The 27022-nt window shown below is 33.8% G+C and overlaps 1 protein-coding gene across 2 annotated transcripts in view; it reads right to left on the bottom strand.

Annotated features, from left to right (window-relative positions):
* The window catches only part of DMD (dystrophin), a 1921557-nt gene that overhangs the window by 1766222 nt on the left and 128313 nt on the right, over window positions 1–27022 (bottom strand). For both annotated transcript variants that reach the window (XM_044670154.1, XM_044670155.1), the window contains exons 6-7: window positions 19723–19904; window positions 17431–17562 (exon numbers count right to left, since the gene is read on the bottom strand). In XM_044670154.1, coding sequence (XP_044526089.1) covers window positions 17431–17562; window positions 19723–19904 — 314 coding nt within the window. The remainder of the gene's footprint in view (window positions 1–17430; window positions 17563–19722; window positions 19905–27022) is intronic.

A 27022-nucleotide genomic window follows, 5' to 3' on the forward strand; every position in this document is an offset into this window, starting at 1 on the left:
AAAGAAAGAAAGAAAGAAAGAAAGAAAGAAAGAAAGGAAGGAAGGAAGGAAGGAAGAAAGGAAGGAAGGAAGAAGACAGGCAGACACAGAAAGAAGAGGTAGAGTACTTCCTTTCAGTTCATTGTAATTATCATTGTTAATTTATTCCACATTTAGCTTCCTTCATCACTTCTTTGAAGACGTGTAAATACCCAGTAAAAGTATCACAGTGGTTTTCGTCATCTTTCAAAAGAATGTTCCTTGTGAAAGAGATCCTTTATTCTATCCCCTCTTTAAGTCCAAGGAATTCAGGGATTTGTTTGAAAGAGTACTTATCCATGAGTCCCTTTGTTTAGTTCTCTGACTGTCTGAAACATGAATTTAGTTACATACTCTCTGTTCTAGAGGAAGCTGTAGTTTTCTTTACTGTATCAGCTGGTTTTGCTTCTGATTGGGTTCAGGTTAACGGAGGTCAGGATGATTGTTTTATTTATCTCTGGGTCCCCTATAGCAACTCAGCACAGGGTAGGATCAATAAAACTTTGTTGAATAAAATAATGAATAAATGACTACCATTTATTAATTTTGCCTTACAGTTTAATGTAATTTAACAAACAAAATGTTCCTGGTTTTCAAATAAAGAATTTACTTTCAATTATTGTTATAACTTTTTGAAAAGGTATATAAAATATTTCTTGTGAAATATTTGAAAATCTCCTATAGTGTTATATATTACACTCTTATGGTGTAAGAAATAGAGTTTTGGACATCATGAAAGAAAGAACTAGGCTTAAATTCTACTATAATGCTTACTAGTAATATGATCAGGGGCAAGTGATTAAAACTCTTTGAGCCTTGGCGTCTCCATCTATAAAATGAGGTAGTACGTACCTTGGGCGGCTAGGTAGAGCAGAAGATGGAGTGCTGGGCTTGAAGTCAGAAAGGCATCTCCCTGCATTCAAATATGGTCATAGACACTTAACTAGCTTTGTGACACTGGGCAAGTCACTTAACCCTCTTTGTCTCAGTTTACTCATCTGTAATAATGAGCTAGAGAAGGAAATGGCAAATAACTCAAGAATCTTTGCTAAGAAAACCCCAAATGGAGTCATGAAGGACTGAATGAAACTGTAAATGATTAAAAAAACAACAAAAATATATACCTCACAGGACTATGATAAGGCTACAACATTTTGCTAGTGTTAAAAGGCTACATGTGTCAGGTATTCGTATGTTTAAAAAAATTAACTCTCTTTGGTTGATTTAAAATATTGAGAGAAGGGGGCAGCTGGGTAGCTCAGTGGATTGAGAGCCAGGCCTAGAGACAGGAGGTCCTAGGTTCAAATCTGGCCTCAGACACTTCCCAGCTGTGTGACCCTGGGCAAGTCACTTGACCCCCATTGACCCTTACCACTCTTCCACCTGTAAGTCAATACACAGAAGTTAAGGGTTTAAAATAAAAAAAAAAATTAAAAAAAAATATTGAGAGAAAGCATTTGTCTCCTAATTCAGTAATTTAAAAAATTTCCTTTGACATAATTCATTGGCACTGAAAGATGTTTAATTTATCAATATGTATTCAAAATGCTACTATTAGAGAACAAAGTGCTTGGAATTTTCCATAGAATTCATGTCTTTTATTCTATTTTCCACAAAGAACTAAAAATGATAAATTTTTTCCAAAGATTTTTATACTATTCTACTCTTTTGTTATTACATCCCTACAATACTACTGACATTGAGAATGTACAGTGAGAAATTGGATAGAGTTATAATGGGGACTTTGAATGTGGGTTTTGTAAAAAGAACTAACCTTTTTTCACTGGAAGTCAAAATTACATTCACGAAATGATCTCTCCTTTGGAAATTTCACTAAGGCAAGGGATCTTTATCCATATAAATGATTTAATCTACTTTTATGCACTATTAAAATTTTCTGTTATAAAAAAGGTGAGAAAATCTCTACATAATTCATATGTTTTAATTAACTGAGAAGAGCAATTACTTCTTTGCTCCAGCTTAGCTTTTACAAGTAAAAGTTTTCATGTGGGCTCATTAGCAAGGATAAAGCTGAATATTCTTTATGTAGCTGTCAATACCTCCAAAAATTTCATACAAATACAGAATTTGGATATTTTAAGAACTCCATAATTAAAATTAGGGGGGCATCTAGGTGGCTCAGCGTATTGAGAGCCCATCCTACAGACAGGAGGTCCTAGATTAAAATCTGGCCTTAGATACTTCCTAGCTATGAGATTCTGGACAAGTCACTTATCCCCTCCATTGCTTAGTTTTGATCACTCTCCTACTTTGGTAGCAACACAGTATTGATTCTAAGAATGGTGAAGGTTTAAACAAAAGAGCTGTGTTATACCACCGAATAACAAGCCCTAAAGAATGGCCAACAATAATAGGTACAGAAAAATAGCTTTAAAAAACTTTATTTTCAAAAGAAAAAACAAGGGACATAGCCTATATTCATCTATTTTCAGGTCTTATTCTTAATTGTTGTTTGGTCATTGAAGTCATGTCCAACACTTCATTACCCCACTTAGGATTTTCTTGGCAAAGATACTATAGTGTTTGCTATTTCCCTCTCCAGGTCATTTTACAGATGAAGAAACTGAAGCAAACAGGATTAAGTGAGTTGCCCAGGGTTACAGAGCTGGTAACCATCTGAGACCTGGTTTGAACTCAGGAAGATAAGTCTTCTTGACTCCAAACCCAGTGTGCTATCCATTGTGCCATCATAATCTAATTTCTGTATTTCGTATTATTATTAACAATCCTTTCTAACTACAAATTTTATGTTGCTTTTTTTCTTACAAATTTTGGAACTTATTTCAGATATTCTTAACTTTTTTGTTTGTCATGAACCTTTCTGGCAATCTCATAAAGCTTATGAATCTCTGCTCAAAAGAATTTCTTAATACAAAAAGTAAAAAATATATATGAATACAATTATATTAAATAAAGTTATCAAAATATTAAAAAGAAAAAAGTTCATGGGGGTCCATAACTATATTTACTTCATAACTACTCTGAAATTTGGTTTCCTCATCAATAAAATAGATAATACTCATTATTATTGTATAACTTTTATATTCTTTTAGTTTAGGATATTACTATTATACAATATGGTATGCTGATTATGAAAACAGTCTTGGAATTATGAAGATCTGGGTTCAAATACAGTATTTGATATATACTGTTGTTTATATATATATGTATATATACTGTAGTTCTGACTAACTTACTGTTAGTAAGTTAAAACAATAACCCAAACTCTCTTGAGGCATAAATTTCAGAGTAGTTGGTGCCAATTGCATCAGATGTTTCCCATTTTGGTGAAGTCAGGGCTGTGTGTGTGTGTGTGTGTGTGTGTGTGTGTGTGTGTGTGTGTGTATGTATAAATGTATATATGTAAAATATATATATGTATAAATAGAGAGACAGAGAGAGTAAAAGTAAGAGAGAGAGAGAAAGCAAAAGAAAGCAAGAGAAAGAGAGACAGAAAGCAAGAGAGACAGAAAGAGAGAGAGAAAGCAAAATGAAGCAAGAGAAAGAGTGACAGAGAGAGAAACAGAGACAGAGACAGAGACAGAGGAACAGAGAAAAACAGAGGCAGAGAGAAATACACAGGCACTACCTATTTTACACTTCCCACCTTATTGGTTGTTGTGAAGAAGGCTTTCTAAATTGTGAGCTATTGTTCTTCCTGCAGTTTATTTCCCTTCATTCTTCATTTGTTCCTGGGAATTAATTCCTTTGCTAGATTTAGCTAGTCTCACTTATAGTGTGTATTCTTAGAGTATGTAGCTTTCATTTTTCTCCTAAGCTCCAATACTACATTTCCACCTGCTGAACATTCTCAACTGGATAATTGCCATCACTTCAAACTCAGAATCATTTCACTGTTTAAGTGCCTATTACATGCAAAATACTGAGATAAATACAAAGATAATTGAATTATCCGTTACTACTCCCTGTTTCACCACAATATGCCATCAGTAGAAATCTTGTAGATTTTTCCCTAGCTCTGTATCCCTTCATTTCAATTCTCTCTGCCAACACACTCATTCAGGACTGAATCATCTCCTGTTTGGATTATTGTAAATTTTCCCATAACTGCTTAGAAGCCTGCCTCCTCAGAATTCAAGTGGGTCAATTGGGAACAACTGATGTCTGCTCACTTTCCAACTGATTGGAAGGCCAGCCTTAAGAATGGTGCAGGGCAGAATTAAAGGTCAAGAATAGAGATGCATTTTTTTAAACAAAATGATTTTCTTGGGCATAAAGCTTGCAGATTCACACAGGGGGATTCTAATGGCATTTAGTTTTTGTCTGGAAAGACACCTTGATATTAAACAGACTAGATAGATATTATGTGGGGAAACTGTAATATTTAGAAAGAATTTTGAGAATGAGCACAGACTTTGGAAAATCAAAGATCAGAAGTACAAAGCTAAGGTTAGCAAGACAGATGGTAACTACTATTGAATATGACCTTTGACTAAATAAAAAATATTGAGATAAATAAAATGAGCAAGTAGGCTGTCACTTTCTCTAGAGCAAGGGTTCTTAAATTAAGGTAGATAAATAATATTTTTTCTAACATTTTGATAACTTTATTTCAATATAATTTATTTCCTTGGTAATCCTATTTATATTTTATGCACTTAAAAAGATTATCCTTAGAAGTATACCAGAATGCAAAAGTAGCCCACTGGACATAAAAGTTGATGGACACTTGTTCTAGATAATTATCTGGACTACCTATATGTGGGTTTTCTAGTCTGAGGTGACAGGCTGAAGACTGGTCTAAAGGCCACCACAAAACTCTTGCAACCTTCTAAGAGTTTATAGTTTCATAAAAAAAAAAGTTTATGGTTTCATGATCTGTAATAGCAATACCTGACTTCTGATTAGGTATAATATAATCTGATTTTTATATACATGTTCATATCCATGGAGCCATTTTCCCCCTCCACTGAAGATCATAAATATGAGTTTGTATAAATTTAAGGTTTCCACATAGGAGTTGTGAATTATTTTAGTCTCATATGTACTCATTAAGTATATTTCCACAATGTTCAGTTAGCTCTCTAATTGTGTTTATCCATGTGTGTGTCTGAATTATTAGACTGTCCATATTCAAAGACACATCTAGTAAAGTCCTCCTTTAATACACCATCATGATGTGGAGATGATCTTGGTCCCTTGAAGGGTAAGCCCAGAAGGCACAAGGTTTCCAGTGTCCTATCAAAGCAGGAAAAACTTTGAGTATAGATTCCATGATGGACTGTATGTCTGTTTCCTGGGGACAAGTCAAAGGAGACCAATTCAAGGAGAACTGGCTATTAACAGAGGAATTTCTCAAGCTCAACAACTCATGGAAAACTTTGGCTAAAGAATGAAGAGATTGTCCTTTGCTGTAATGAGGAGAACACTTAGAATGAGAAACTCATCAATTCTTGAAGAATTAGCAATACCTGAAAGGAGTTTGTGATGGATATAGCAGTGACTGGAAAAATGTTGTTTCTCCTTTTGAATTCCCATACAGAAACTTAAAATTATACCTTTCTCCATATTCCACTTCCCAAAGGGAAAGACTATTTTCAAAAATTTGTTTAATTTTTTGTTGTATTAACATTTACTTTCTTATTATAAATAGCGTTTACCACAAAGTATATGATAAATCTGAGTGTACTTGCTGAGAATACAGTTAGGAAGAAGCAATAGGGGATAATCATAGTGGCTTGGGGGAAGAGAAGAGGAAGGGAGAATAGAGAGATTACCATCTTATTCCAGTTAGATGAAGTAGTTTTTCAAAGATTAACTTAACCTCAAATTAATATAATGAGTAGAGGTGAAAAGCCCTATAGGAATATGCTATTTCTAATCACCCAACCATTCAAAAATTATTTTTAAATGTCTTCTTTTAGGTTTTATAAAGAAAAATGTAGTTTGTCAAAGAGGCAAATGAATAATTTAGAAAGTAGATGAGTGCCTTTCAATTTAACAGTCTGACCAAGCATATAAAGATCTCTAATTAAAGTTGTATTTTTTATAATGTTAAGCTTTCAGAAAAAAATGCAGAATTCTCTGGAATATGTCAAAATGAAAGACAAATGTGATTTTTATTTTAAATTAACTGGAGATCTCAGAGAAAACTAATCAACAATTTCCAAAATGTCCATTATAAAATAAATCTATTGTGTGGAAATGTCCTTATTTATACATATGGGTGTATATTATACCAATATTCTATCCTAGGCATCATTAAGAGATGAATAATTAAAATAATAGAAATAAATATTTAAAATTGTAATCTTCTTAATCTAGATTCTGGATAAGAATAAGGGGGGGGGGAGAAATCTTTCTACAAAAAAAAAAGAATAGATATGGAGGGGATTAGCACCTGAATTAAATAGTCTAACTGGTCACTTTCGATTCACTTATTTTTTTCTTCAAAAGTAGTTTCTTATACAATGATTTTATTTATAAAATTTTCTTATAAAAAATTTCTTACAAAAATAAAAAGCTTATTGGATAGAGTGCTATACCTGGAATCAGGAAGACCTAAGTACAAATCTGGCATCAGATATTCACAGTAACCCTAGACAAGTCGCTTAATCTCTATTTGCCTTAATTCACTGAAGCAGGAAACAGCAACTCATTCCAGTATCCTCGCCAAGAAAACCCCACTGAATGGCTGAATAACAACAAATTTAATAAACACAGAAAGATAGAATAGGTGCTTGAGGGATATAGATAGATTTTGCCATATTTTCAACTATTAATCTTATTAATTATACAAAATAAAACTAGAGAAAAACCATGGTTTTTCTCTTTAATTTTACCCAGGTAGGAAATAGAAAGCTTTTAAAGAGACTGTGGGAAGTGAAAGTTCAAATTGCACAATGGCTACAACCAAAATAAAATCCTTCTTATATCCTAGCCATGATACTTGGAATCCAGAAACAATCAATTATTTAGAAAAATTCCTTGAACTATATAATAAATACCCTGAAGGTTATTTATTAAATTACAAAGAAGTGTCATCAACTTTTAAAAGTCCCAGCTTTTAAACTTGGAACTGTTCGATATGGTATAGAGATAGAAATTAAGTTATAAAATGCAGTCAAAATGGGGAAGATAAAAAATCTATAGCATCTTTTAGACCCAATAGTCTCAATCTTCTGAAAGAAGTGATAACAGGCTTTACAAGTCTGCAGCCTGCAACAAGACCCTAGGAGGTTTTTCAATAAACTCTGGCAACAAAACTTATTAAGAGATATTCTGGAGAATTACATGAGGCAGATGTCATTGCTTTCTAAGATTTTAGTTCAGCATGAATCATGTAACCATGGAAAAAATATTCTAAATCAATTAATTAAATAAAATTTAAAAAAAAGATTTTAGTTCAGGACTCTGGGTATTATGTCTTATTTCAAAATTTCAGCAGTGGGGGGATGATGTTAATAAGGATTGGGGGATTCTATTATAAGGAGATGGTAATAGTGGTAGGGGAGGGTTGAGCCCATTTGGGCATGATGAAAAGAATGATTCTATCACTTGATTCTCATTATTTACATCGGTTTTCCAACTTAACTAATCCTTACTATCAGTGACTCATAAATTCTGGTTCTAGAGGGTATTGTAATGGTTGGCGTTCCGGCTATGACCTACAGAAGTTGTGTCACCAAATTGCCACAAAGAATCTAAAGAGTGCAATAACATGTTTCATTGGTGGAGTTCTGCGTTTTCAAGTGCTTAATAGTTATAAAAGCAACAAACATACAAGAAGCTAGAGGGGCTTTTGGAAAACAATAGGGATCCCTCAACTATCCTTAGACATGTTTAGATTCAAGCAATTCTTTCTATAAAAAGAAAGTACAGTATTACAGACAATTGGTTGGCATAGTCAATAGTGTGAAGGACTTGGAGTCAGGAAGATGAGTTCAAATTTTCCTTCAGGCACTTAGAAAAAAAAAATTCACTTAGTCTTTCAGTCTTTGTTTCCTCATCCCCAAAATTGTGACTATAAAATCTCCTAGCTGACAGGAAAAAGAGAATGATGACAGAAGAACCTCTCTATTGTGAGGATCAAATGAGATAATACATGTAAAGTGCTTTGCCAACCTTAAATTGTAAGAATGCTCATTAGAATAAATTTCTGATGTAGTTTTAAATCAGAAGTTTTCTTTTGGAGAGCACTAACACTTTCTAGCTTGAATGAAACACTTCAACCCTATGAGTCATAATTTCTCTGTCTGTAAAATAGGGTGGGATATGAATATAGTTCTGCAGAAGGAATATGAGATGGTATGATTAAAGCAGTAGCTTCAACAGTTCTAGCGAAATTAATTATATATAAAACTGAGTTAATTTAACAACCCATAACAACATACTTTCACACGCGCTTAATCCCAGTGGCAAAATAAACTTATATAAAAAGGTAAATGAAAAATTTCATTTTTTGCATGAAAGCTTCATGTGATCCAGGAGTGTAGGTTCTTCCTCTCTCCCCACCTTAATCCATGTTAAGGTGCTTGCTACTTGTGTTTACAGAAAAGCCATTCCTGTCTTTGAAGTCTGGGATATTGGTGTTCAATTCCTACCTCTGACACAAACTGGCTATGTGGCCCTTGATAAGTCCCTTAAAATCCCAGGACCAAAAGTAAATGTTTTAAGACAATAATGTATCTGGACAAATAGTTGCTCATATGCATCAGGAGAAGTAGTTTCCATAACCAGGAGGTATCAGATTGGCTCTATAAGTGTGGAGCAAAATATATATTCATATATGTGTGTGTGTGAATACACATAAACATATATGTACGACATTTATCTATCCATAAATAGTATATTTATAGGTAATTATAGATATAGACATAAACAAAATGATGAATAATATCCAAGATGGAGGAGAAAATACTGTGGGAATTTAAATCACAGTATAAATAATTGGAGGGAAAGAAGGCAAATTGATCATGATCATGATTATTGTTCATTTTTGTCTTGACTTTTCATGAGCCCAATTTGCATTTTTTGGCAAAGATACCAAGAGTAGTTTATTATTTCCTTCTTTAACTCATTTTACATATGAGGAACTGAGACAAACAAGGTAAACCGTAAAACTAGTAGGTGTCTGAGACCATATTTGAATTCAGGATGATGAGACTAACGGCCCAGCATTTTATCCATCAAGCTACCCTTTAATAATGATTACAAATAAGCAATATAATCTTTGAAAGGTTATGATGGAAACAGAATAGAAACGGATTAGTCTGAATTTCATTCTAATATCAGTTTGTGGAAATTTATTTTTCTTACTACTGAAACTAATATGTCTGTTTTTCACAAATGCATTGAACACAGAATAAGCCTTTTTACAGTAAAAAGCCAAATAGGAATCTGCAGTGAGCCAAAAGTCTTGTTCATTACCCAGATATCTTTGCTAAAGTCCTCCGAGAAACTACTGGTTAACCTTGCTGAGCTGAACTTGCAAATTCTATGACCTTGAACTAGTCACTTTGACCACTCTTCATTTATAGAATGAAAATGAGACTTCTTGGGCAATTCCAAAATGTTGTTATAAATCTACTGTGTTTTTTTATTTGAATTATATTTTGCTTTCAGTTACAAATTCATCCTCCCCACCCTTTCTCTTCTTGACTTATTGAGAAAGCAAGAATAACAAAGCCTATCATAAATAAATATTTTCATGCAAAACAAATTCTCAAGTTACTCAGGTCCAAAAATAATACAAAGAAGAAAGAAAAGAGTAAAAAAGAAATTATATCTAGGTTGACACTTAGAGTTTATCACTTTTCTATCTCAAGGTGGATAGTATGTTTCATCCTGAATCCTTTGGAATTTTGGATGGTTATTATGTTGTCAAAATTCCCAACTCTTTCAGAGCTGATTGCCTTTCCAATATTATTTTTATTACATGAATTGTTTTCTTGCTTCTGCTCACTTCACTTTGCATCAATACATATTAAGACTTCCCAGGTTTTTCTGAAACTATTCATTTCATTATTTCCTGCAGCATTAATAGCATTCCATCATATTCATATATCATAAGTTGTTCATTCATTCCCCAACTGATAGGCATTCTCCTTGTTTCTAATTCTTTCCTTCCTCCAAAAATGCAGCTCTAAATACTTTTTAAAATAGATAACCTTTTCCCCTTTCTTTTATCTCTTTCAGGTATGTAGATCTAGTCACAATATTTCTGAGTCAAAAAGCTTCTAATATATAGTCACAAATTGTTCTCCAGAATGGTTGGACGAGTTCATAGATCCACCATCAGGCCATAAAATACCTATTTTCCCACAGCCCCTCTAGCATTTAACATTTTTCCTTTCTGTCAATTTAACCAATCTGATGGGTATGAGGTGGGTACCTCAGAGTTTTTAAATGTGCATTTCTCTAATTATTAATGATTTCAAGTATTTTTATATGTTTGTAGTTAGCTTGAATACTTCCCTCTAAAAATTGCTTTATCAGAATGGCTTTCATTCTAAACATGTTTAATTTAATCTTCTCTCTATATATCTTTTAACAGAGAAAACAAGAATAATTTTGAAAACATTACAAACATTATATAAATCTGAGCCATTACTATTAATAAATAAATCTAATCAGAACATACTATTTGAATAATACTGACAATAACGATAGCTCACATGTATGTGGTGTTTTAATTCTTAAAAATCACTTTCTTATGATGTAATATAAACATTTATTAAGTGCCTTCTTTGTGCCAGATATTATGCTAAGCCAGGAGGCTATCAATAAGAAAAAAATGACGGTTTGTGCCCTTGAGGAGTTTGCAATCTAATAGGGGAAGACAATTCATAAAAGGAAGCTGAAAGAAGGGGATGCTGTGCCAGAGGTTATCCAGCAAATGAGCCTGATGAAGGTGGAGTCAAAACCAAGAAGAGCTGGTGGAAAATGATGAAATGACCGGAATTTTGAGACTTTTATATAGGTGGTTTTAGGAATTTTTGCTTCTCTCTCTACCTCTAAACAAATAGGCACAACCAACAGAGAAGTACTTTGTTATGAAAGGTAGGTAGTTCAGGTAGCCTTAATTTATATATAGCTCTACTAGAGTAATCCCTTCGCAATTTTATTGGTTTATTTTAGTCTCCTTCCTTCCCCTTTACTTCCTGAGAGAGATTATTTGTAAATAAATTACTGGAAAAGTTTTTAAGACCCTTCTATAACTACCAAAATGTCTTCTCTTTTAGAGTCTTGGTTATGGGGTTGCACTTAAAAAGAAATGAACATCAAAATACAAGAATAGGGGGCAGCTGGGTAGCTCAGTGGATTGAGAGTCAGGCCTAGAGACGGGAGGTCCTGGGTTCAAATTTGACCTCAGATACTTCACAGCTGTGTGACCCTGGGCAAGTCACTTGACCCCCATTGCCCATCCTTACCACTCTTCCACCAAGGGGCCAATACACAGAAATTAAGGGTTTAAAAAATATATCAGAACAAAATAAAAGAAAAACTGTACAGTCACACATTTTTGGAATACCTTTCCATATTATTTTTTTCTTTGCTAAGTCTAACTCTGACCCCATATCTCCCTCTTCTACTGTCAAAATAGGGATCTTTGGGATAGTTTTGTGTTGACGCTGGTGGGAAATGGTTAGTAAATAGTATGACTCCTGTTCTCTCTTCTTCTCTGGAAATATTAGCTCCCTCTGTAGACTACTAAAAAAAATACCAACCTACCATTAGGCAACCTAGTTTTTGTCTGGAATTCTTTAACAATTGAGAGTTCGTAAAAGTTACCCAAGCCTTAAGTATTAGAGTTCAATGATTCTCTGATTTAATAGTTAAGAAATGAAACTTAACAAACAAAAAAATAAAAGTAAATTGTAAGGGTACATAGGAGCTAGCTCTCAAAGACAAGTGATTTTTTATTTCAGTATATGCATTTTTCACCTCAAAATAGCTCAAGACAACATTATTTTGTTAATTATCTAGTCAAGAAAAGTGAAAAAATAAAAAAAAATATTAATAATATATTATACTTTAAAATGCCATATTTTTCTTCTGAAAAGCTGTTTGTTAAACATTTACCAATGTACTCCTGCCGATGAACCTTTAATAAAGGGCTTCCGGAACACTTTATCTAAAAACATTTACCCTTTGTAATCAAGTTCTTTTTTTTTAATTTAAAAGATAGAGAATAGGATTCTTTTCCTTCCTATGTTCTGTGTTTGATAAAGTGCATGATAAGCTGGCTGTTAATGCATTTTTATTATGATAAAGATAAAGGACCAGAGGGATCTGGGGAATTTTCATTTTTCTCATTAAAATATTCATACCTGAACACTGCCTTAATGATGTGGTAATGAGGTAAAAATGCTCTTCTTGAAAAAGAACAGGCTGAAGCCTTCTGGCAAAGGTAACTTAAAATGATAATGAGGCCAAAATGTTCTGTGTTTGCCTTGGTCAATATTAGAACCAAGGCAAATAAAATACTAGATTATTTTAAAATAGTTTTCCTTTCTCAGTGGAAGATCTTTAAATTCATGACTATTTCACTGAGTCAACTAGAAAAGATTATTTTGAATATGATGGCGAAGACAAGGAAGATGATTCTGGTAACTTATATTTGTATAATATTTAAATGTAAGCAAAATACTTCACATACACGATCTATTTTATGACATCATAAAACATTGGGAGAGAAACACTAAGGCATTATTATTATTACTACTATTATTATTGCCATCTTTATACAGAACTGAGAATCTGTTAGATTAAGTGAGTTCACCAAGGTAATAGAACTAAATAAGAATTAGAAAGAGGATTTGAAAGCAGATCTTTCTGGCTCCAAGTCCAACAATCTCCACTGGAGATGATAAGAGATTGCTTTCCTCATGTGAAAATACTACTGTTGTCTTACCCAAACTCTCAGATGTTGGTCTTCTAAAAGTCAGGAGATATATTTTTAAGAAGTCCATAATCTATATCTATAAAAAAGATTCCATCCCCAGAAGAAATTAATTAGGTTAAGCCCTATTCGCATCACTGTTTAACTAGCAACCAACTCTACTTAACTCAACAGATGGACAGTGGCTTGAAAGCATAAACAAAGGGTTCTCCAAAACTTGATTCTCTTTTTGTCAGTAGTATCACAAGGTTATTTTTCAAGGCACTGTTTCTAACATAGATTTGATAGAAATGACTTTTCTCAAGGAGAATGTTTCAAATTGCTCTACAGAGCCACATAAATAAAGCTTTCTTTTATAAAAGCCATTCTAGGAAATCATATCACATTATGTTACCCATATTCTAGCCTATACAATATTGTAATTCTTGTCTTTGTGGAGATTGTGCTCCTACATTTTTAAGTGCTCTGCAGGACATCTTCCTTGAAAGAATTTGGGCTTTTCTCTCGGAAAACACAACTAAATGGTATTAAAAAAAAACTTGGTTTTGGAATCATTTTCATAATGATAATAATAGCAAGAATTAATATAGCATTTTAAAATTCACAAATCATTTTGTAAATATAACCCTGGGATTTTGTTGCTACTATAATTCCCATTTTACCAATGGAAAAACTGAAGCAAACAGAGATTAAGTGATTTGTCTAGTCACAAAGTCAGAAACTATCTTAGAGATAGGTTCAAACTCAGGTCTTTCTAACTACAGGTCTAGAACCCCTTTTTCTTCACCAGTTAGCTATCTTTTGAAAGGAAACTTCCTAATGATTATGAGGACAGGTTTTATTTTCCAAATTAAATGAGATCACATTAAAAAAAATCTTGCAATTGAATGGATTTTTTCCCAATCACAATGTATAATATTCTCTCAAATGAACACAACATTGTAATAACTGCCTATAAAAAACTTTTTTTACAGTGGTTTCCAAACTTTTTTGGCCTACCACCCCCTTTCTAGAAAAAATATTACTTAGCCCCCTGGAAATTATTTTTTTATTTTAATAGCAACTGATAGGAAATATAAATACACCTGTGGCCATCACCACCTCCTTTGATCACTACAACACCCACCAGGGGGCGGTAGTGCCCACTTTGGGAATCACTGCTCTAGGTCATCTCTGGTTCACAGCAATAGTCATTATGATGGAAAGATACTGATTTATTTTTCACTTTTATTTCAGTGGTCATCAGCAAATCTCTGGTGCATGGTGGTGGATTTGAAACTGTTCTCAGACACCAAAAGCAGAACATGACATACTGAAAGGGATGTATGATTTCTTTGATGTGGCTAGGACCTCCAATCATGCAAATAGCAAATAATTTGAGGCTGCCCATCCTAGGTAACCCTTGTGCATATGACCTGATAAATTCTCACTAAGGGATCCACTCAAATCACTTGGGCTTTCTCCACTTTCCCTAGACATTATAAAGATATTAAAGGAGCTGGAATATCTATTGGGTTTCTCATGCTCTCATAAGATAGACACATCTTTTTCAATTATGCATTTCTCTGATGACACTTTCTTCAGGTTCTTTTGGTATAATTCATTGGGAGTCTCTCCACTTCCAACTAGTAACTGTTTTGAGATTGCCATATTCAGAGACTTGTAGCCATACAACAGCCTGTAGAAAAGTGGTACTAACAACTACTAATAATACAGAAATAGGTCTTGATCGATGACACATGAAGAAACCAATGGAAATGTGCATCGGCTATGGGGAAGGGGGAGAATTGTGGGGAGGGAGAGAATAAGAACATGAATCATGTAACCATGGGAAAAAATTTTTTTCTAAAAAATAAAATTTAAGAAAAAAGAAAACTGGTACTAAAAAGGTAGCCTTTTGTTTCTAGGTAAAATTTGGGATCATTAAATATAAGGAGCCATGCCTCTATATGATTTTTTGGGGTCCTGAGCGGCGTGGTGGCATAGGATAGTTAAGGTAGGAGAAAGAAAAGGAGAACAACTAGACTAGTGGTTAGCCCATGTTGTTCCGAATTCTGCGGGCATGGAAGTTTATTATATATTTTTTCAAGTGAAAAGAAGTCACAGTTGGTAAGGGGCAATAAGTCACGCATAATCCATTGAAGTCTAAAGAATACAGATGCAAAGACAAATGGTCAAATTCCAACCACCAATTTAGTAGGGGATAATTCTGGGAGAGGAAATACCCCATGGAGATGCTCACCAGTCAAATCCTAAAGTAGCCAGTTCTAATCTGAATAAGCAATCTTATCTAAGTAACATTTGTTAGGATTCAGGCTTCTCAATTATCAAGGAAAGGAATCATTAACTCAGTAGATGCTGGTCTGCCACTTCAAAGCTCTCCAATAAGAATTGTAAAAAAGGTGGGGATCAAAGACTGAGTTAAAAGAGGAGCCTCAGATTTTTATCTTAGATGGCCCATTCTGTCTGTCCTGACATGCAGTGCAGAAAAATCATACACACAGTTTTTTGTTTTGTTTTTTTAAAAACCCTTGTACTTTGGTGTATTGTCTCATAGGTGGAAGATTGGTAAGGGTGGGCAATGGGGGTCAAGTGACTTGCCCAGGGTCACACAGCTGGGAAGTGGCTGAGGCCGGGTTTGAACCTAGGACCTCCTGTCTCTAGGCCTGACTCTCACTCCACTGAGCTACCCAGCTGCCCCCATACACACAGTTTTACTTGCCGATGATTTTGTAATGGGATCCAGATAAAATATTTGTTACAGACTCTGTTTCTCTAAATGACTCCTAATAGCCTCTTGGAGGGATCAAGTTGTTTTTGGATTAACCTACCTGCTGGTACCAGAGCTTTTTGGGGCTCAGGTGACCAGGACCAAACACAAAGACTGCTTCAGCCTGGATTGGTCATGTAGGGAATCCAGATAACAGGCCCTAAATTTGATCCTATTTCTCCAATGGCATTTCTACATCCAACGGCTCTCAACAATTAAAGAAGCTTAATTTTTTTTCCCAAAAGCTATCTACTCTGCTTTCTTCCTCTTTATTACTGGGTCCAATTCATTTTTCACAACTTCTACATGTGCAAAAAATAAGTAACACATATAATCACACATATTAAAGGTTAAAATAGCTTGTTAAAAGGGTAGTTAGGTGGCTCAGTGGATTGAAAGCCAGTACTAGAGATGGAATGTCCTGGGTCCAAATCTGACCTCAGATACTCCTTAGTTGTATGACCCTGGGCAAGTCATTTAACCCCCATTACCTAGCCTTTACCATTCTTCTGCCTTGGAACCAATACACAGTATTGATTCCAAGACAGAAGGTAAGGGTTTTAAAAATAAATAATAATAAAATAGCATATAAGTTATTAAAGCTTAAAATTAAAACTTCACTAAGAATTTTGCATCACCATATGTGTTTATAAACAAATGCATACATATTTATGTTTATGTATATCTGCAAACTATATATATATATATCTAGATACACATACATGTATATAGATCTACTGATAAGATAGCACAAAGATGTCCTACTTGAATATCAAAAAATACTCTCTGTCTCCTTGTTTTACCTTCTCCTTCCTTGACCCCTTTCCTCTCCATTTCACTCTTTCCCCGATAGCTAGGTCATGCTTTTTTCATTTGGTTATAGACATCTTTTAGGAGGTTTTTCAGTATTCAGGTGCTTGATACCATTAAGACAATGCCATCTACAAATATCTCATCATCCTTAGGGAATATCCCTTCAAGCAGAGATGGTACAATGGTTCTCTCTCTTGAATTGGCAAGTACAGCATTTATTTATCCAACTTACTTCTTACAAGTTATAATATTCTTTTAGATGGCCATCTAAATTCTACTCATCATAGGTGTTTAATAAAACTTTAAATGTCTGATAATTAAATTAAGAACAGCTGCCATAGATTAATGGGTCTCACCAACTGTGGGTATTGAATTCAAAATCCGAAGTTTAATAAGTAAATCTTGTTCTCAAAGAATCAACTTATGTACTGTGGCAACTAAGTGTTTGTGTCTACACACATATCTGTACATATGTGTATATATTTGTATACATATTAATATATTGAGAGGGAGATGGAAAGTAAGAGAAGAGAGAGAGTCAGAGAGACAGAGAGAGAAACAGAGGGACAGAGAGAGAGAGACAGAGACAGAGAGAGAGAGAGAGAGAGGGAGGAGGGGGGCACATACTCCACTTGATGTCACTAATAGGTTTTGCAAAAACAAGGCATGAGGAAAAATTACATTATAGGAATAGGAATGTCATAAATGCAAATCCCCCCTAACCCCAAGAAAAAAAGTGTTATGATTTTTCAGTGGAATTTGATTATAAGGTAAGTATAGAAACAAATCATGCAAATAAAAATAAATAAATAAATAAATAAGTGGTGGCAAAATGCCATAGCAAGAATTTTCACATCAAGCACACAGATGTTAGGATTTTTAGACCAAATGGTAACAATGGGTTTTGAGGAAGAAAAAAAGAAAAAAGAAAAAGCTGACAGACCTGTGAAGAAAATGCCCTCTTTCCTGGGTCAGAGGATGTGACATAAGCAGCTTGGGTGTAGGCATAACTTTTGAATCGAGGTTGAAGAGATGAAGAGGTTCGCACATGGCCCTGTGCTAAACTGACTGTGATCTAAGAAGGGGTGTGGGAGAGGGCAGGAGGAGGAAATATATACATATACATGTGTGAAGACTTGTCTCAGTAAGACTGCTATCCCCAACCCAAGTACAAGGAGGAGAAAATGAAAAAAGTTCTGAATTATCACATTCCAAAAAAACATTCAGCCATATAGAAAAATTTAAAACTAAGCCTATGATGATATTTACCAATGTTCACATGATATATTATGTGTGTACATGTGTGTTTGTGGCTATATTTTACTCTTCGGGTCCAACTCCAAAAACCAAAGAGGAAAAGGGAGTGGGAGAAATCACACTGTGCAATATAAGAAAAATTTTAAATAATTTTCTCTTTATCTTAAGTAACCAAAATCTGAATTCATCAAATCAATGACTTAAGGAAGGCCAGAAACTTTCATGAGAAAAATTCAGGAATATTTCAGTATTTCTGAAGATAGAGTGCTGTGCAATGAAATGAAGAATGGTGTGGCCATGTGTGTCCATGAACAAGTTACTCAACTCCTTTGAGATATTAGAATCACCAAATGAAGTAGTATATGTGAGGCAGAATATGTGTGTGTGCTTTAGCAAATATTATTTAGTACAGTGAAAAAAATAAAGATTTTTTAATGTTTGAAGTGAAGATTTTTATGGGCTACCTTTAAAATATCACTGTTTTTACATTAACAAATATAAAAAGAAAAATAATAATTCTAGAGAGAGACATTTTGCCTAGGGAAATTGAACACCAACTAATGGATAATCTAAGGTAAAACATTAAAGATTGTGAAATATAAGTGCTAAATGGAGATAAACTGAAAAATACATATAAAAGCTATCAGTCACAATCAATAGAATAAAATTGTTGTTCAGTCATGTCCTGCTCTTCCATGATCCCATCTGAGATTTCCTTGGCAAAGATATTAGAGTGGTTTGTGACTTCCTTCTACACCTCATTTAACAGATGAGGAAACTGAGGCAAAGAGGGTTAAGTGACTTGCTCGGGGTCACATAACTAGTGTCTGAGACCAGACATGAACTCAGGAAGTTGAATTTTCCTGATTCTAGGTTCTGAATTCTATTCTTTATACCATCAGGCTACTCTGAGAATAAAATACTAAAGTATTTTATGTAATATTTTTTTCAAATATGACAAATGTTTATTTTCAAACATCATTTTAAATATGATCTTTAACTTTTAAAGTATCCTTTGAACTTATCAATTTTATTTTAATCCAGGACTACAATTTGATGAGTATAAGAATCTCTTGGGGAGGATATTGTCTCCACCTAGATATCAATCAGGAAACATTTTTATTTTCTTACAGAGTTTTAGGGACACTCTAGTCTAGTGGATAACTGACTTCAGCAGGATCCCACAACAAGCTGGAGAGAGCTGGCACTTGAACTGATATCTTTTTGACATAGAAGCTATATTTCTATCCACTCTCATATGATACTGCTCACCCTTTAAAATTAAGTTTTTATTATTAAAACTGCCATTATAGAAGATACAATTTAATTATAAATTATAGAAGTTAGGGGGCAGCAAGTTGGCACAGAGAAAAAGAGTACCAGGCCTTGAGGTAGGAAGACTTGAGTTCAAATCAGCCGTCAAACATCTATTAGCTATGTGATCTTGGGCAAGTCATTTTGCCCTGATGGCCTCAATTTCCTCATCTGTAAAATGAGCTAGAAAAGGAAATGGCAAAACACTGCAGCACCTTTACCATGAAAACCCCAAATGAGGTCATCAAGAGTCAGACATGACTGATTCTGCTGACCAACAAATTATAAAAGATAAGCCCATTACTAAATAGAATATATTTTCTGCCCTTGGTGATCTTAACAGAATGTGAGATTTGCTTATGCCCAAATAAATCCATGGATAAAACACTCTGCCCTGTTTCTTGATGTGTATCTAACACAATTATGAGAAAGTTTTCTCTTTGATCTTTCTGATATTACAATATAAAAACACCAATCAGAAATATTTTAATAATGTACTTTGAAAATATACTTCAAAAATGGATACTTAGGTTATACTGTTTACACATATTGAATATTAATGTGGTGAAATAAAAAAGATGAATGATGTTAACTTTAAATGTATCCTTCAGATGCCATATAGCAATCAACTTAAAAGCCAGTGCAGTGGTCTGCCAGAACTCACCTGCTGAGAATAGTGCATTTCATGGTGCATTTGAAAATGTTCTCCTTGAAGACCTTTGGATGGCCTTGGCAACATTTCCACTTCCTGAATAGCTTCCATGCTTACTTGTTGGGGAAGAACTTGGAAGAGTGATGTGACATACATTAAGATAGACTTCTTATCTGGATAGGCTGTTGCGACATCTGCAAAATACATTTATATACATCACATTTTTGTTTCCATAATGGAGTATGCAAAAGGAATGAACAAATCAATGTTACAAGAAGAAGACAGACTAATGAGCCCTCAATTGTCTGTGAATGCCCTCCAGAGACTAATTAGAAAATTATAATGAGCTCTAAAAATTTCCTACAAAATCGGCATACCAATGAGATAAAGCCTTTTAAATTTTGTTCTTAATTCCTGTAAACTTTATTCCATCCTATTTTTTTAAAAAGTCAAATGGTGAAACTATGCTATCAGAGGGAATGGTATTCATTAAGTAAGAGAGAAAAACAGAGTGCTGGATAGACTTTCTTTCCTATGGCACGTTAAAAAGTAGAGCACCAATTAAATGGCACAATAGTCATTAAGGAATTAGACATGATACTTTAATGTCTTGGACTTCAGTAAGAGAAGGAAGAGTTGCTTGTGTGTTATCAAAGATGTATTTGTGAAAAACAAACATAAAGTTAAATGAATTTCAATGTAATTAAACAAACATTTAAGTATTAATCATACAAGGCACTGGAGGTACAAAGATAAAACCAAAATGGAGTATTTGGGAGATGCCATATGAATGCCTGTAAATAAATGTAAAGTATTTACAAAGAAATACAAAGTAATTTCAACTGATAGAGAGCAAAAGCCTGCGTAAAAGATGTCAATTGAACTATGCTTGAAGAAAACAGGGGCTAAATGCACAGAGAGAGGCATTTCATCTGCCTCCACTTGGAAATAAAAGAAAAAGAAATTCCACTAGATTCTACTGAATTAATACTTCATAACACTGCCAAACTCACATTAAAATACAGTATATTGGTATTCCGATACATGAAAGCCCATCTGTTGGTGTCAGGGGTCATATCCCTCCTCAGACAGTAGAAACAAATTCAAAATGCCTTTACATAAAGCTGATCTGGTGGTATGCTTTGTGGTAACATATCCAGGGAGAAAAAAAAAGAGCCCAGCATCCCAAGTCAATAACAATTTGTAATGATATAAGTAATGTGGAAATTCTTTCAAGTCTTTCTTTTGTTATCTGGCATTAAAATTTACCTACTGCACTCATTCTAGTGAATCAGGATGTAAAAAGAACGTTGTATGAGAAATTTATCATTAATCCCAGAAGTGTTAAAGCATCAGCACTGGCAGCAGGCCAAAAGAACTCTGGCATGCTGCAGCAATGAATTTTCAATCATAAATCTATCTTGGCTTAGCTAATATCAAAGATTTTTAAAAATTCAATGTGGATATCCAGTCAGATACTCTGATCACAAGGAAGAGAAGAGAGGATAAGATGTCAGATTCAAAGGCAGCGAAGACAGCCTTCCTCTCATCTTCTTTCATTTAAACAAAATTTAACATATTCGACATGAGTTGCTATTTAGTCATTCGGTCATGTCTTACTCTTCATGATCCCATGAGTCATAGCTAATTTTTTTTGAAGGGATGTGGGTAGGGACAAGGATATTGGAGTGGTTTGCCATTTCCTTCTCCAATGGATCCTTTTGTCAGACAATTAGAAGTTAAGTGACTTGCTCATGGTCATACAGCTAAGATGTATCTGGGGCTATATTTGAACTCAAGTCTCCTTGACTTCAGGCTCAATGCTTTATCCACTGAGTCACTTACCTACTTCCTATTAGTCATGAGAGTCTATAGAATTTTTAAAAATTTTATAATAAGAGATTTTTCCATAGTTACATGATTCATGTTCTTACTCTTCCCTCCATCCCCTCCCCCCACCTTTCTAATACCCCCACCCTGTAGTCGATGCCCATTTCCACTGATTTTTACATGTATCATCAATCAAAACTCATTTCCATATTGTTCATAGTTGCTCTGGGGTGGTTGTTTAGAGTCTACATCCCAAATCATATCTGCAACAACCCATGTGTTCAAGCAGTTGTTTTTCTTCTGTGTTTTTATTGCCATAGTTTTTCCTCTAGGTGTGGATAGCGTTCTTTTTCATAAATCTCTCAGAATTGTCCTGGATCATTGCATTGCTCCTAGTACAGAAGTCCATTACATTCAATTTTACCACAGTGTATTGGTCTCTGTATACAACGTTCTCCTGGTTCTGCTCCTTTCACTCTGCATCAATTCTTGAAGGTCTTTCCAGTTCACATGGAATCCCTCCAGTTTATTATTCCTTTGAGCACAATAGTATTACATCACCAGCAGATACCACAATTTGTTTAGCCATTCCCCAATTGAAGGGCATACACTCGTTTTCCAGTTTTTTGCTACCACAAAGAGCGTGACTATAAATATTTTTGTACAAGTCTTTTTCCTTATGATCTCTTTGGGCTATAAACCCAGCAGTGGTATAGCTGGATCAAAGGGATCATTCTTTTAGCACTCTTTGGACATAATTCCAAATTGCCATCCAGAATGGTTGGATCAATTCACAACTCCACCAGCAGTGCATTAGTGTCCCAATTTTGCTACATCCCCTCCAACATTCACTACTCTACCCTGCTATCATTTTAGCCAATCTGTTAGGTGTGAGGTGATACCTCAGAGTTGTTTTGATTTGCATTTCTCTAATTATAAGAGATTTAGAACACTTTCTCATGTGTTTATTGATAGTTTTGATTTCTTCATCTGAAAATTGCCTATTCATGTTCCTTACCCATTTATCAATTGGGGAATGGCTTGATTTCTTTGTACAATTGATTTAGCTCCTTATATTTGAGTAATTAGATCTTTGTCAGAGTTTTTTGTTATAAAGATTTTTTCCCAATTTGTTGATTCCTTTACTGTTCCTTAAATAAGATGCCTCATATCATCATAAAATTCTGGCATTTGGAGTTTAGGGGAGACACTGAATACATAGGCATCCTACTATAAAAATATTTATTCATTCAAATATTTATTGCAAGCCAGAGATGTATAGGGCTGTGACGAATATGACAATAATCCTATATTTTTGCCCTCACTAGGATTACAATTCATTATTAGCTAACAAATGTCATTAAGTGACTTTCTGTAATTTATTAAAATGATTTCAAAAATATCTTGTCCTGCCACATAAATAACATAACAAATGATTAATGGAATTATAATTCCATGGATCATAGCTACTTGTTTTTGGGGAGTGCTGGGGACAAGGATATTGGAGTGGTTTCCATTTCCTTTCTATTGCCTAAACTATCTATTATTTTGCTACTTCAATTATGCCCCTAAAACAAATCTCAAGAGTCTAGAAATCTAATTCTTTTTGCCTCCTTTCTAGGGCAGACATATTATCTTTTGATTAAAACTATAAAATATATTTCAGTTACTCAAAAAAAGAAATTAACATACATTGATAAATCCATCAAAATATTATGACCATGAATTGTAATAAAATACATATTATACATAATAATATACATAATGTGCATATGTTTGGATCTGGTTTGATGACAAGAAGTAATAATAAAAATGTTGAAAGTCCTATTTCATTGTTCTCAAGCAACTGCTATTTTTATAATGCCATTTTTTGATATTTAAGATGTATAAGGGAAATTTACATTAGATAAAATATAAAGGAGAATATTTATCGTGATAATAAATATACCCTTCAAGTTTAATAAATAACATCATAAGGAACATTGATCCAGAGCTAGAAGAGACCTCAAAGTCAATCTAGGCCACCACCTCATATTATATGGAACAATACTGAGGTCCAAGAAAATAAAGAGAGTTGCACGAATTACAGAAATAAAGAAGTTTCAGAGGTGAAATTTTGATCCATATTCTATGATACCAGTAAATAATTTTCTACAGCATGGCACCGACTTCCAAAGGAAAACTAATTGTTTTTCAAATAAATTGGAAACATCTAAAATTTTGATTATTTGGAGGCAAAATCTATAACCATTTTATAATCTCATCAAAAATTTTATTTTAAATTTTAAAGATGAAACCATGCCAGTATGGTGTTTTGTGTTAAGATAAACTGTCCAGTTTCTACCATATTCACATATAATCCTGTAACTGATTTTAATTTTAAATGCAATATTAAACATGCACTGGCATGTTCCTACTTGCAATGTGAACAAGCTATCATCAGTAGAGAAGAAATGATATAAGCAAGCCATCACCTTTATTACTGCAAACACTATTATTGAAGAACGTTGAATAAATATTTCTTTTGCATCTAATCTACTTGTGGCTACTATTATACGTATACTTTATTTGAAAATTCTTTTTCCTAGGATCATGATTTCACTGATGAAAGGAAACCTAAAAGCGATCTAGTTTCACTTCTTTAATTCACAAGTCAGGAAATTGAGTCCTTGAGAAGTTTTGGGAAAAAAGAATTAGATCTAGACATTAACTCACAGAAGTTATCTAGTCCAACTTACTCATTTTGTCAATGAGGAAATCGAAGACCAGAGAGGTAATTTTTCCAAGATTACACAGGTAATAAGTTGCGCAGCTAGGATTTGAACAATTGAACAAAAACAACAAACCTCTTAATTCCAAATCCTGCTTTTGACTGTTCTGGGCTGTCATCTACCTATTCCTACCTATTTCTATCTATTCCAAGCTTTGAAGGATTAATTATTGTAACATTTGCAGGTGCAACTGTGGTAGAGGAAGTGGTAGAATGGGAATTTCTCATAGAGATAGAAATTGATGGAGAGAAAAGAGCTCATTTGGCCTTGATTGGGCTCTACTCAGTGGAGGTGAAATTTAAAATAGCTAATGATCAGCCCTATTAATGTCTGAACTGATTGTAATCATTCTAACATTCTTATTTCTTAATATTCCCATTTTTGTTGGTAGAGATAAAACTATCAGTCAGATAACTGATTGATGCTTATATTCTAGGTAAATTTTTACTTCCTCCTCCCTACCCCCAAGGAATATAACTTAGATCTAAGCAAAAGTCCTTAACCTTGGCCTGTGAATTTTTTTTAATGACTAGTTTTCAATATGATTAGTTTTCTTTGTAATCCTATGTATTTTATTTCATGCCTTTAAAACATTACCCTACGAATGGATGCATAGGCTTCATTAGAGAACCAAAGAGATTCCATTCCTCAAAAGACATTAAGAATCCCTAGATTTGAAACAAAAATAACATTTGTTCTTTAGAAATCCAAGATGTATGACAATATGTGTGATGAGGGGGTTGGGGAGTGGTTATTTTGTTTTTCTGTCTTATAGTGGAGTTGTCCCAATGACACTTTAAAAGAACCCAAAATATAAGGATATAGTCCAATTATTTTATCCCATTTCTGAAAGCAGTTTTATTTCCTTCTGAGTAATAGAATGAAGAATTGTAAATATCAAAAAATATCAGGATAACAGTTTGAATCCGATCGTTCCTACCTGAACTCCATTGAAAACCATGAGATTAAGATCATTAAAAATAAAAATGACAATCATCTTGCATGTTATAAAATATGTTTAGCACTTTTAATACATTATTTCATTTAAGCCTCACAAAGATCCGGTGATATAAGTACAGGACTTATTTTTTGTATCTGTTTTAAAATGAAGAAATTGTGACATGGTGAAGTTAAATGAGTTTTGATAGTCAGACAATTAGCATCAGAAACGACATTGAAAACCAGATTTTTCTGTCCCCAAGTCCAATATTATTTAGGTTTCAATTCTGTCCCTATGGTCAGTTTCTCCCTTATGCAGAAAATGCTCTGCCTTCCCTTCTTTTCTTGTGCAACATTTATTTACCCATCATTTAAAATCTAACTCAAATGGTGCCTCCTCTTCTTCCTTGTCAGTTAAAATTTTTCCTCCATGCACTTCAGAAAACACGTTTTTCCATCCCTTATTAACATACAAATGTAATTCAGTACATCTCAAAAAGTTTGTGGTAGTTTTAAACTTCTAAAACTAACAGCTGTTGAAGCTACTAAAACTTAAAACAGTGCCAAGACTTTGGGACACTCTATGTCATATTGTACTCTCTTCCCCCAACAGAATAAATTTTGAAATATTCTGCTATAAGAAAGACCATGTTTTAACTGTACTTCACATTTGTTCTAGTGCCTATCACATAGCAGGCACTTAATAAATGTTTCTTAGAAGAAGTGAATCAATATAATATATGTGGTCTTTATTCTGTTCCAAAAGAGTGCCTTCTATTCTAGATAGATGGGACAGAATTATTTTGCTGATCCTAAAACTCAGCACCTTACTTGAATTCAGAAAACAACAATGCCCTCCAAAGCAAGGGCACTGTGAGTATAGTATAATGTTAATACTGTCAGGCTCCAGTTTGCTGGGGTTTTTTGGCTCTTTCTTTATTTTTCGTAAGTCAACCAAGAATGGCTTACTGATAGGGAGGAGAAAGGGAGAGAAAGGAAGTGATTTTAAAATAAAATGTAATAATATAGTGTTTTAAAAAGGAGATAATGGGCAACGATTTTATTATAACAAATCTCTGAAAGAGGTACACTTTTGGCTAACAAAAACTTGTCTATAGAGAAATAAAAAGTTAAATTACATTAACTTTCATGCCTGGATTTGTTAGGTTTGATATAATGTATTTGGTGGCATTCTAACTTGAAATGCATTTACTATGTACATCACAATTCCTGTGGATCACAATCTGAGTTCTACAATGAATTTTCATTAAACCAGATGTGTTTTATTTCTTTCCTTTTTGAATGCCACAGTGCTATCAAATACAATGCATATAACCCCTCACACTTTTGATCAATGTGTCTTTTTAAATCGCACAAAGATCAGAACCCATGTAACTATTGGCATAACTCAAAATTTTAAGATTCATAAATTATTCTGTTTTTTCCCTTGTGAAGTATTCTCAAATGAAAATATTATTTTCCTTCTTAAGTTTTCTTAGAACATTTTTTTCTGGGTCTCATATTCACTCCCTATTAGGCTCCCTATTGTTCACAATTCAGTTGTAGAAATAAGAAATCTCCTAAGGAGCTGTGTCATTTTTATCTTTACATCTTTAATGCCTAACATAGTTCCTTAAATCTAATAGGTTCATGCTTAACAAATGAGTGTTGAATTGAATTAAATTAATTTTTAAAAATCAATATTTCAAAGGTATGGGTATATCCCTCAAATCATCTCTCTCTAAATGATCTTCATGAATTATAGTAATCCA

This window comes from Gracilinanus agilis, chromosome 3 (assembly GCF_016433145.1).
Source record: "Gracilinanus agilis isolate LMUSP501 chromosome 3, AgileGrace, whole genome shotgun sequence".
In the NCBI taxonomy this organism is placed as follows: Eukaryota; Metazoa; Chordata; class Mammalia; order Didelphimorphia; family Didelphidae; genus Gracilinanus; species Gracilinanus agilis.